This window comes from Coptis chinensis, chromosome 5 (assembly GCF_015680905.1).
Source record: "Coptis chinensis isolate HL-2020 chromosome 5, ASM1568090v1, whole genome shotgun sequence".
Lineage (NCBI taxonomy): Eukaryota > Viridiplantae > Streptophyta > Magnoliopsida > Ranunculales > Ranunculaceae > Coptis > Coptis chinensis.
In genome coordinates, this window is record NC_141460.1 from 3,165,532 (window position 1) to 3,177,201 (window position 11,670).

Sequence of the window (11,670 nt, forward strand, 5' to 3'; positions counted from 1 at the left end):
GGGTCTTCCGGAAGCCTCCTCAACTCTCGAGTAGGCAAATTTAAATCTCCTTATTTACTTAATTTAGAAATACCTCCCTCACTAAATTTAGAATAAACCCCATTTTTATTAATATAATTTGAATAAGGTCTTTTTTTATTAATAATTTAGAAACACCTCTCTAATAGCATAAGCCCCATTTTTATTAATATAATTTGAATAAGGTCCTTTTTTATTAATAATTTAGAAACACCTCTCTAATGGTGGCTTAAATTAAATAATTACCCTCATTTCCCACATTGAAATTAAAACAAGCCCTATTTTATTATTGATAATTTAAAAGAACCTCCCTAATATCACTTAAATAACATAATTATCTCTCATTTTGTTTTAAAAAAATAAATAGATGAGTCTCTCCTATATAATTACAATTACAATTTACAATTATAATCCAAAGAAACCATGCTAACTATCGATCTCGAGGGACGGGTTTCAAGACTTAAAAAAACCGATGGCGTAGCAAGGTTTGCATACTTGTACTCTGGTACGAGCCAGTGTTTGTTTTGTCAATTGAAGGGTGCAGGTACTGCGTAATTTGATCCCACTGCCACACTCAATTTAATACTAAAATGCATATCTTCCAACAGTTCCGCACTGATGTATTACTTGATTGAGTGGTTGTAGGGTTGTTTACTTGCGCACTCATCAATGCTTTGTGCTTACTCCACTAAACTAATCTTGTTGATTACATTATTATATCTAAAATAGAGATTTTCAACTTTATTTTTTATAAAAATAGAATGATTGAAAGATATACGTAAATATATACACACGGGTTTAGGTTTTTCGGTTTTTTGATATTCTAATCTGAGCCCAACCCAAAACCGAGTCGGATTTTGATTTTACAAAATCAAGTCCAGACCACCGAGTTAGTCTAGGACCATCAAAAGTCGGGTTTTAGTCCATCGACTTGAGTTAACCCAACTACCCAACCCAAATTCCACCCCCTATCCTTAGCCTATACTTTACTGCCCTATTTTGGTCTCATTCTAAATCTCATGTCACCAACAAAAACAACACAAGAAGAAAATTAGTAAAGTAAATACCAATCGTGCCCTTTAAATATATATATATATATATATATATATATATATATATATATATATATATATATCGAAAACACTTCCTCCTCACTCTTCTTATTCTCCATATCCATTTTCTAAAGTCTAGAATCATCCATAGTACAAAATATCAGAATATGGGTATTTATCGATATTCAATTTCTGGATATGTATCGTGGATACATCCCCCTCTTTGGGGATATTTGACATTGTTCCACATGCAAATATCGTGGATATATCAAAAATATCGATAAATATCGTGGATATTATGGATATTTCTTGATATATCATGGTACATTATTTATATTTATTTGAAATATAATGGTAAACATTAAATAAAATTGTTATATATACAAAATATCGCAAAATATCGCAAAATATCATAAATATCGCAAATATTATCGAAATATAACTAATATTTGCAGTCGTATATATCTCTAAACATATCGTGATATTTAAATATTTTTTTTCTGAAATATGGATAGATATCCCCAAATATCGGGATATTTTGTACTATGGAATCATTTTGTTTCAAGATCTGACCTTTATTGTTTGTTTTAATAATAATATTAATAATATAGGGTCTGATTTGAATTTTGCTAGATCTTACCCGGTATTGGTTATCTAGTAATAAGTTTAAGCCCGGCCTCAACTACTATTCCGCGGGACCTAATAAGGGTACGTTTGGGGAATTCTCACATCATGGGTTGTTTCGTAAAAATAACGGCGTGAATTAGAATGGTACTCGAAGTCGCACCCATCTGCGTGAGAAACAGGAATAAGATTTTGGGGGAATTCTCGCTAAGTTAGTTGCAGAGATAGTTGGGTTTGTTACTGCCTCAAATCTCAAACATATTCTCTTCTTGGCAACAAGTGCAACAAACAATCAAGGTACAGTAAAATCTTCTTCTTGTAAAATTTATATTTTTCATTGTCTTCTTCGTTCATACATAAAGTTTTCTTCTTTAGTCATCAATTTTCTTCGATGATACACAAAGCCTTCTTCTTGTGCGCGCAGGTTCAAAAAAATCGTTTTGCCGTAGCAGTGATACTCTCGCAGGTACTTGCTATTTTATCATATTTTTTTTTCTTTTGTTTTCATGTTGGCGTGCTCTAGTGTCGACCTTGCATTATTATTGTTGCCTGTCCTTTTGGGATCTATAGCTTAGATGTTGAGGTTTCTCTATTTGTTTTAAATCTTCTTTTTTCCAACCTACCTTTTGTCGAGCTTTTGTATATGGGTTTCTTCCATTTTTTTTTCTTGAATTTGATATATTGAATATTGATTATTTTCGTATGTATATAGTTTATGTTCTTTGATCTATTTTTTATTTTCTATAAATGTTGAACTAGTTTTCTATCAAGTTGGAAGTACTAGCACTGAACATTAACTTATTTGCTTGTGTCTCTCTGTGTGCTGATCGAGTTCGTATAACTGGGATTGTCATGTACATACTCTACTTTACTCTGTAGGGAGAGCTTATTAATTAATCAAGCAACTTTTAACTACAAAAAACAGATGAACCAACTCACGACTCACAAGCTGGAGAGAATATAGGCTGGGGTGGTAAAATTTTCCCTGTATAGGCATTTTGATATCTTAAGTTATTAATATCATATAGGGTTTAATGCTACTGAATGTCGGTTTTAAAGTTGATCTCTTTTTTGGATTACCAAATGCAACAAGTGGTTAGGATTTTTCGCATACTGTGTGCTACGACGTAGATCTATACACTGTATTCGTGTGTTCTGTATCATGCAAGTATTAATATTAAGCAGAGTCATTTTATGGAAAATCCAGAGAACCCAACTGGGTTTTGGGGTTTATATCTAGCTAAATGAGATGAGGTTGTCACGTAGGCCTTTTTCTCTCATTTTGTCATGTACAAACGAAATGGGAAATAAAAAGAAATCATAAGTCCATTAACCTTTCCTGAACAAGCAATTTGGGGGGTGGGGGTGGCGGCTAAGTTCAATTCGTCCTCTGACTTTATCCCATGTAGCTTGGGATCCCTTTTTGATGAGATATAAGATTTGTTAATGGGCTGACAGGTTTTGAACCCAGGTCTACGGTAATGACTCTTATAAACATAACCATGGTAGCTGGCACCAGAATTAATGTTGGGAATTGGGACACCATTGTTTACCCTACATTTGTCAAGTTCAAATAGTTCTCTTCCATTACCATGATATCTGTTAGTCTAAGAATAGAAGTGGTCTACATAGCTAAGATCAGTAATGCCTACATATATTGAGTAAGGTCTGGAGCTTTCTAAAGCCAACTGGGTGGAGAGGACGCCTCCCTGCTTTTCCTTTTCAAATATGCATACTTGTAATTTGACTATCTTAGACGATCAAAGTCATCCTTAGTCATCATTTCTCTTGTTGTTTCGTAGCCTACATGAAATTAGCTGCCTATTGTTGTTGATGTGGTTTAAAAGAAAAGGATAACCTGATGTCCTGGACTGATTTGGTATATATGAGGTGAATATTTAGTTTAAATCACATTTACTTTATAGTCTTTTTTTGTTTGATTCTTTGCTTATGTCAAGGTCGTCCCTTGTTCTTATTAATTGGTTGAAAACTGTATGAAGGTCTCTCAATATGCTCCAGACTAAATAATATTGCAGTCAAATAATTAGTGACGATGTGCCCTACTGTTTACATTTTGTTTTTCACATAACTTGTTACTTTATGTGATAATTCTCAACAGCCAAACAACATGAGGGAAATTGACAGTGAGAATTACTGAGAATTCTCACAATTTGCCAAACGGCCATTATTATCGCATGACTATGAGAATTGGATTCCATTAGAATTCTAACTCTCACGAGAATTTCATTTCTCATTTCCAAACGCACCCTAAATTTTATTCACAGTTTTATTCACGAAGATGGCGGAAAAATTAGCTCCAGAAAAGCGCCACAGTTTTATTCACGAAGGCAAGTTTTTTTATTGGACCTAAATTTCAATTCTTATTTTATGTCTAATATTTCAAAAATCACATAAAAATGTTTTCTTGTAGGTCAGAAAGTTTTCGAATGGGACCAAACACTTGACGAGGTGAACATGTACATTAATCTGCCTTCTAATGTACCTAGAAAGCTTTTCACGTGCAAGATACAATCGAAACATGTTGAAGTTGGAATTAAAGGAAACCCTCCTTATCTTAATGTATGTATCTAAATAACATCGTATCATTTTTTAATTTTGCAATACATAGTTTTGATATTTTGTGGTGGTTGTTATTTATTCAGCATGATTTGACTAGTCATGTGAAGACCGATTCTTCATTTTGGACTATAGGTAATTGCGTCTTTTTTTGCTTGTATTGTTTTTAAGAAGTGTTTATTTGATATGTGTGTTAATAGTATATTTGTTTTTGTTGTTGTGAATTGGATGTTGGTAGAGGATGATATATTGCATATAACTTTGCAAAAGAGAGAGAAAGGGCAGACATGGGTTTCTCCTATATCTGGTCAAGGTCAGCTTGATCCTTATGCGTCTGATCTCGAACAAAAGCGCCTTATGCTTCAGAGATTTCAAGAAGAGGTAAACTTTGTTTTTGTCCTGTTAATGACTCAAATGTTGTTTGTCACTAGTAGTTAGATATTGTTTAATATTTTCGTATATGTTTGTGGATAGTGAAAAATAAACATATAGAAGATTTCCCTGGGCTAATTTTGTGATAATATAATTTGATAAGGAAGTTGAATTAAGATGTTATGTAGGTATTAGGCCAATTGGGAGTCTAGATCCCTAAATTACTAAGTTTGAGGATCTGCGTGCTAGTCTTTGACATTAGAGTGGAGTTGTAAACGGGGATTTGTACTCGTCCTCTCAATCCCCCAAAGCAAGTTGTTAATTGCTTCACAAGCGAAGTCTTTTAGTGTTTCACCCAACCATGGATTGTGACCAACGTCCTTGTTAATAATTGATGGCCTCGAAAGTGCTAATAATGAGGTAAACTTGGAAAAGACATTGGTCACAATCTGTGTTTCACACAACCATGGATTCTGACCAATGCCCTATCAAGTTTGGGATAATATGTTTATAACAGTTCCAATGTGAAAGAAAGGTTTTTATTTGAAATCCACTGTGAGAATTCAGGCTCTCTAGTGAAGGAGAGTGTTTTTTTCATAAGGTTTATAGTTGTGGTATGCATCAACTTTTACGATTTCCCTAAGCCTTTAGAGTATAGAGTAATCAAGGGAAGCAAGCTTTCCTCTTTTACAACCTTGTGCAAGAGAGCTCACCGTTCTAGTAAACCACCTATTGTTCTAACAACTATGTAATATGATTACCGTAGATTTTGTTCAAAGAAATATGTGTTGGAGAATGGAAGATGCAAACACTGTATGTTAGTATATTATTGCGGTTTTGTTGAGAGAGGCAAGAAAAGAGATCATATTTCTTGCTTCTGTAAAAAGAGAGAAGATGAACTTTAAAGGAGAGAGATTGTTTTCTTCTTTTAAGTTATGAGTTACAATTGGGTTTGAGTAAGGTCAGGGTAATTTAAAATGAATAGTTATAGGAACTAAGCTAGGTTTGACACAATAACAAAACATAGTATGAACTCAATGTTATGTTACTTGCATAGTGATTTACTTGTGAGTGGTAGATTCAACAGATCCTATTCTCAGAACATTTAATGTCTGTTGCCACATGTTTCCCCCTATCGATGTGATTTTAAGATGCTTGAGGCTTTTCATTGAGCTAAAGCATATCTGTTTGACAAGTGTGGAATACAATGCCTATTGTACACACAAAGTTGTTCAGTCTAAGTCACTGCGCTCTCACTTTCAAATTGTTAAAAAGTTACCATATATATCATATGCAATTATGAAACTAGAATAGGAAATTCATGGACACCATCTTCAAACAAATACCACCAGATCCGTAACTGCTAGATTCTGTAGGACTAGAAATTGTATAGTGTTTAGAAAAACGCATTGAGGCTTGCTTCAGAGCCTCACATCCAAAATCCCACAGAGGCTATAGGCTTATAGGTAGTGCAAGAGCCTTAAGTTTTTCTCAAATGTTGTTAATTCTTTTATCATTCACATGTCTTATCTTATATTTTAATTTCCAAGTTTTTCTTTCGTTTATTTATAATAACAGTATTGTTTTCCATAATATGAATAATTTCCAAGAGCCCTTTTGTTTATTTATAATAACAAAATTTTAGGGGTCAAACTCTAGATTTTTGTCTTTATGCTCAATGGTTGAGGAATCGGTTAATCATGTGCTTTTGCATTGTCCTTTTTCCTGGACAATTTGGTCTTGCTTTCATTGGGAGTCTGGTATGGTTTGGGTCAGTCCTAGTCGAGTGGTGGATCTCCTTACTCAGTGGTACACAAGGCCCTTTTCATCTAGAGGGCAGAGAATATGGAACATGCTACCTTTTGCAATTATGTGGGGTATTTGGTTGGGACGGAATAGACATATTTTTTAGGGCAAAACTATGGTGATCTAGAAAGTCGTATTAGATATCAATGGGCTCCTTTGTTATTGGAGTAAAAATTTTGTGGACCTAAAAAACATTCATTTTGAATAATTTGTAGCTAGATGGGAAGATATTATGTATAGAGAGTCTTGAGTAGGGTGGTTGGTTTATTTTTGGGTTGTTTTTATATTTCCGTTGTAATGGTAGGTTATTTCGACCTATGTTTTCTTTCATTAATACAATTTAACTTTTACCGAGAAAAAAAAAACAATATTGTATTCCAAGTCTCTTTTTTTTCTTTATGTTTTTTTGGATTTTTACAGAGATATTGTTTTCTTCTTTTAAGTTATGGGTTACAATTGGGTATGAGTAATGTCGGAGTACTTTAAAATGAATAGTTATAGGAACTAGGCTAGTCATGACACAATAACAAAACATAGTATGAACTCAATGTTGGTTACTAGCAAAGTGATTTATTTGTGAGTGGTAGGTTCGGCAGATCCTATGCTCAGAAACATATAGTCTGTTGCCACATGTTTCCCCCTGTCGATGTGCTTTCAAGATGCCACATCGGACGCTTTATACCTGTGACAGATACCAACACGGTATCAATGTCAATTAGTTTAAGCCTGAGGCTTTTCATTGGGTTGAAGCATATCTGTTTGACAAGTGTGGAATACAATGCCTATCATACACACAAAGTTCTTCAGTCTAAGTCACTGCGCTTTCACTTTCAAGTTATTAAAAAACATATACATATATATGATTATACAATTGGAATAGTAAATTCATGGACACCATCTTCAAACAAATACCACCAGATCCATAACTGCTAGAAACTGTATACAGTGTTTAGAAAAACACATTGAGACTTGCCTCAGAGCCTCACATCCAAAATCCCACCGAGGCTATAGGCTTTTAGGTAGTGCAAGAGCCTTAAGTTTTTTCAAATGTTGTTTAATTCTTTTACCCATATCACATGTATTATCATATATTTTAAATTCCAAGTTTGTTTTCTTTTGTTTATTCATTATAACAATATTGTATTCCAAGTCTTTTATTATCAAGTGAGCGGAGCGAACTTTCTGGGCCGAGTGGGGGGAATGGGGACGAACAATATTGTATATTTGGTTGGTTTCTGTTTGTCTGTCCTCATTGCTTGTCTCTTCTCTTCGTCCCTCTCCCTCTCCCTCTCCCTCTCCACTCTTCCTCTCCGCTCACGCCCCTACTGCATAGCAGTATACTAGTTATTATTATTATTATTATTATTATTATTTAATTTTGGATTTTTAACAAGAGTATTTTTCAACTCTAAGGCTAACGACTTTGAGGCTCACATTAAGCCTATGGTAGTCTTGGCGCCTCAAGGCTCGTATGTTTTTTTCTTGAACACTGACTCTGTACGCTTCATTTTTTTATTTTCCCGCACACTTAACCTGCAATCAACAAGTATTTCAATTGGGCCATCCAGCCCAAACAGGATTTGTTTCAACATCCAACTTTTGATAGTTCTGATATGGATCATCCATTCTCATCCTTAATTTGTTTTTTTTTTAAAATTGTTTGGCCTTGTAAACCTGCAATCACATGTTTGAATAGCAGAATCATAAAAAATGAGTGCATCATGATAGCTCGTGCATTGTCTTGTATTTATCGTACCCAGTACTATGTTTAATGCTTTGAAACGTAATTCTTGCGAGTCTTCTGAGGTTTTGTCAGCTTCTGACCACAAATTCAATATGTAGCCACAATTTGATCACACTTTCAATGGTGTTTTGAAGTGAGCCGATGAATCCTGTTATTCAGTGGGTATCACCAGGGTGGGGGTGGGGGATGTTATGGGAATAAAATTGTAACTATCAAAAGAAATATAAAAGGGGGGAAAAAAAGATAATCTTTGTAAAAGAATGTCTTTGATCGTTCAGTCACTTTTCAAGCCCCCTTTTCAAAGTGAGATTATGTCATTGAAATCTGCTCCGGTGAAAAGAGGTTGTAATTGAATTGACAGAACATTGTAAATTAGATATTTCATTTCTGGCAGGTTGAATTTCTAGTTCAAGTTATCTTGCAGTCTTTCTAGACTTACGTTTTTCCCCGTCATTCTATGTTGTTATTATACACACTCTATAAACGTTCCCGTTGGTGTATTTCAGAATTTCTAGCGATGTTGCTCTACAGTTTCTTTTGCTGCGAGGTTGAATTTTGTGTTAAATTTCTATTTTGCTTGTTTGAATTTTTGGGCTATCATCTCTCATGGAAGCATAGACAGTGAGACATGCATACAGTCGAGACTGCGGCTACTCTATAGGCACACCCATTGGTCCACGCTCTATTGGGTGCTTACTCTCACATGTTGTGCCAAGCAAGCACCCGTGCCTCTCACTGCATGGATACATCTTACTTTGTTCCATCTGGAAATTTTCAGATTAGATTTTTATTAGCTGCTTATTTTATGCTTGGTTCGAGTGCTTACACAATAAATTCTGATTCGTCATTTTGTTGAAGATCTTACTCGTCTTTTCTTCTTCGCAGAATCCAGGCTTTGACTTCTCACAGGCTCAATTTTCTGGTAACTGCCCTGATCCACGGTCATTCATGGGTGGAATACGCAATAATTGATGATCCTAATATGCTCTAGGATTCCACATCAGTTTATTGGGATTTTCACTTGCCACAAGTAGATAAAATGCTCCATTGTGGTTCTCCTATCTGTCCTTTATTTCAGAGCTGAAACTATTGATGTATTATGTATATAGTTACAACCAGAAGACTATAAGTTTGTCGTGCTACGAAAACTGAAGCTACTATTGCATTGAACTTTTTATCGGAGCAAGATTCATGGCTTTTGTTCCAAAAGAATGCAGGTGATGTTGTTGATTCTGTCGATCTAATGAAGTGGCTAGAGATGTTCATTGCACTTGTTACACTTGGAAGGATTATGTGGGATAACCTCGACAGAGATGTGTGGCAAAATGTACTTCTACAAGTGAGGGAGTCTGATTTTGATGCCATTAAGGATATAGATGCAATGGGCTTCAAGCCAATAAAGTTAAGCTACGACTTTTTACGGAATGATATATGAATTTTAATTATGCTTTTTATTTTGTTGTTTGTTTCCCGAAGACTACAAAATCAGCATGGATGAATTGTTGAGGTATGTGATGGGATAAGGCATACTAAAAGATGTTTCCACTTGGAAGCAGGGAATGAGCAGACTGCGTGCCAGAGTGATTGGCAAACTTACATCTTCATGTTTGTTGTTAAAAGGAGATGGGGATGGAAGTGATACGATGCATGACATTGTTCGTGATGTGGCCATAATAATTGCCAAAAGAGACAAGGAGTCTATTGTACTAGCTAGCTGGTAGAGAATTGAATTAGCCAGAGAAAGAGCGGCTGGGGGAGTGCAAGCAATTGTCACTAATGGGAAGCACACTTAGTGAGCGGGCTCGCCTTAATGTCCGAATATGCTGACCTTATCATTGTCAAGGCGTCAATCCCTGGCTCCCTGCGGGTTGTTCCTGATACTTTTTTAGCGGGGATGGAATCTCTTGTAATCCCAGATATAAGCTACTTCTATTTAGTCATTACCACCTTCACTATCGTGCCTCACTAGCCTCCGCTCAATTTGGCTAGATGATTGTCCAGAGTTACAAGATGTATCTCTCCTAAGACGAACTTCTGTGAGGATGATACCAGAGAAAGAAATACACAATTTCACCAAGCTGAAGTTGTTCTCACTTGAGACTTAGTAGTTGAATGACAATTAGAAGTGGTATCCCCCAACCTTCCTGTTTATGTTATTTGCATTGAATGGCATGTATGTACTACTAAATTAGCAGAAGAAATGAAATATATTGTCTATTTTTCTTAATGGGCAAAAGTGTTCAGATGAATTAAACATAACAAAACCACTATTCTTGCATCTCAATTTAAGTTGTCTAATTAGCAGTCATTATTTGCTCCTTTCAGATGAACTTATCTCTTTATTTGACCATAACCACTTATTGTTTGTGTAGTGGAGCTCTGCTCAATTACAAACATGCTTCTAGTAAAAGTTCAACATACATACTGGTAAAAAAACAAGAGTAAATTAGATTAAAGCAACTTTGCCAATTAGATTCCCACCCCCAGTTCTTTCAATATTATACTTCCACCCCTAACTTCACACCAAAATACATTCCGTCTGTTTGCTGTATCTGCAAGTAAACATATACCCCTCACCAGGTAAAATGACCAATAATCCTTTTGACTCCCCCAAGACCAAAACTCATCCAATTGCCACGTGGCATCATCACACCCATCTAATCCAACGAACCTAAATTTTTTCCCTAAATGACGTCTACTACCCCTGCCCACCTAAAATACCCAAAATAACCTCACTCAAGTTTTCTCAATCGCCACGTTTCAACATCCTAACCAAATCCATCACCGCCACGTGGCATCATCCTAACTAACTTGATCAGTCCGCACGTGGCAAAAATAGTCGTTTGGTTCTAAACCACCTTTAAGTGAACGTGACCATTGTTCACTCAGTGAACTCCTTGCTCAAAAAGGAAGAAGAACTGGAAGAAAGAAAAACAGAAAAAATGGGAGGTGGTGGAGAATTAGTCACGTCAAAAGCAACGTTGGAGAAGGTATTTCCACTTTGTACCTATTACTTCTTGTTACTTATTAGTTCTTGTTACTTAAATTTTGTTAAGAGTATTCTTTTGTTAATTTTAGGATCATGGTTGCTTCTCATGTGGAAAGCTTGATCATTGGATTCAGAATTGTCCCTGGAACGGCTCTCCTTGCAAGAGATGCGATGTTGGTCGTGTTGTAAGAACTTCACAACAACCTCATTCATTTGGTCAAAAGTTTTTGAGTTGCCCAAACCCAAAGTGTCGGGGCTTTCAATGGATGAAGGATGCTCTGAAGGAGTCAATCGAGCAACAAACTCAGCAACAACCTAGTAAGTTGTTTTCTGTAGATGGGGGGAGCTCTTCTGTAGTGAGTTCTAATGGGAAGTGGAGAGTTTCAGTTGAAATAGAAATGGATAATTTGTGTGATGGGTTCGAGGCAAATGTGATTGTGAAAGGGAAAGAGAAGGGTTAAGTTTGTAGTTTGTTGAGTGTTTCAGCA

The 11,670-nt window shown here is 35.6% G+C and overlaps 1 protein-coding gene across 2 annotated transcripts; it reads left to right on the forward strand.

Annotated features, from left to right (window-relative positions):
• The first annotated feature begins 1,786 nt into the window (after window positions 1-1,786).
• On the forward strand, window positions 1,787-9,645 carry LOC147496292 (uncharacterized). Of its 2 annotated transcripts, none has more exons than XM_086559292.1 (7): window positions 1,787-1,991; window positions 2,119-2,160; window positions 3,980-4,042; window positions 4,126-4,274; window positions 4,358-4,406; window positions 4,510-4,652; window positions 9,079-9,645. In XM_086559292.1, exons 3-7 carry the CDS (start codon window positions 3,994-3,996, stop codon window positions 9,163-9,165), a joined length of 477 nt encoding a protein of 158 aa, XP_086415418.1. In that variant the 5' UTR covers window positions 1,787-1,991; window positions 2,119-2,160; window positions 3,980-3,993; the 3' UTR covers window positions 9,166-9,645. The 2 variants fall into 2 exon arrangements, with proteins under 2 accessions (XP_086415418.1, XP_086415419.1); XM_086559293.1 differs by having other exon boundaries at window positions 1,803-1,991; window positions 3,814-4,042.
• Window positions 9,646-11,670: the final 2,025 nt, after the last annotated feature.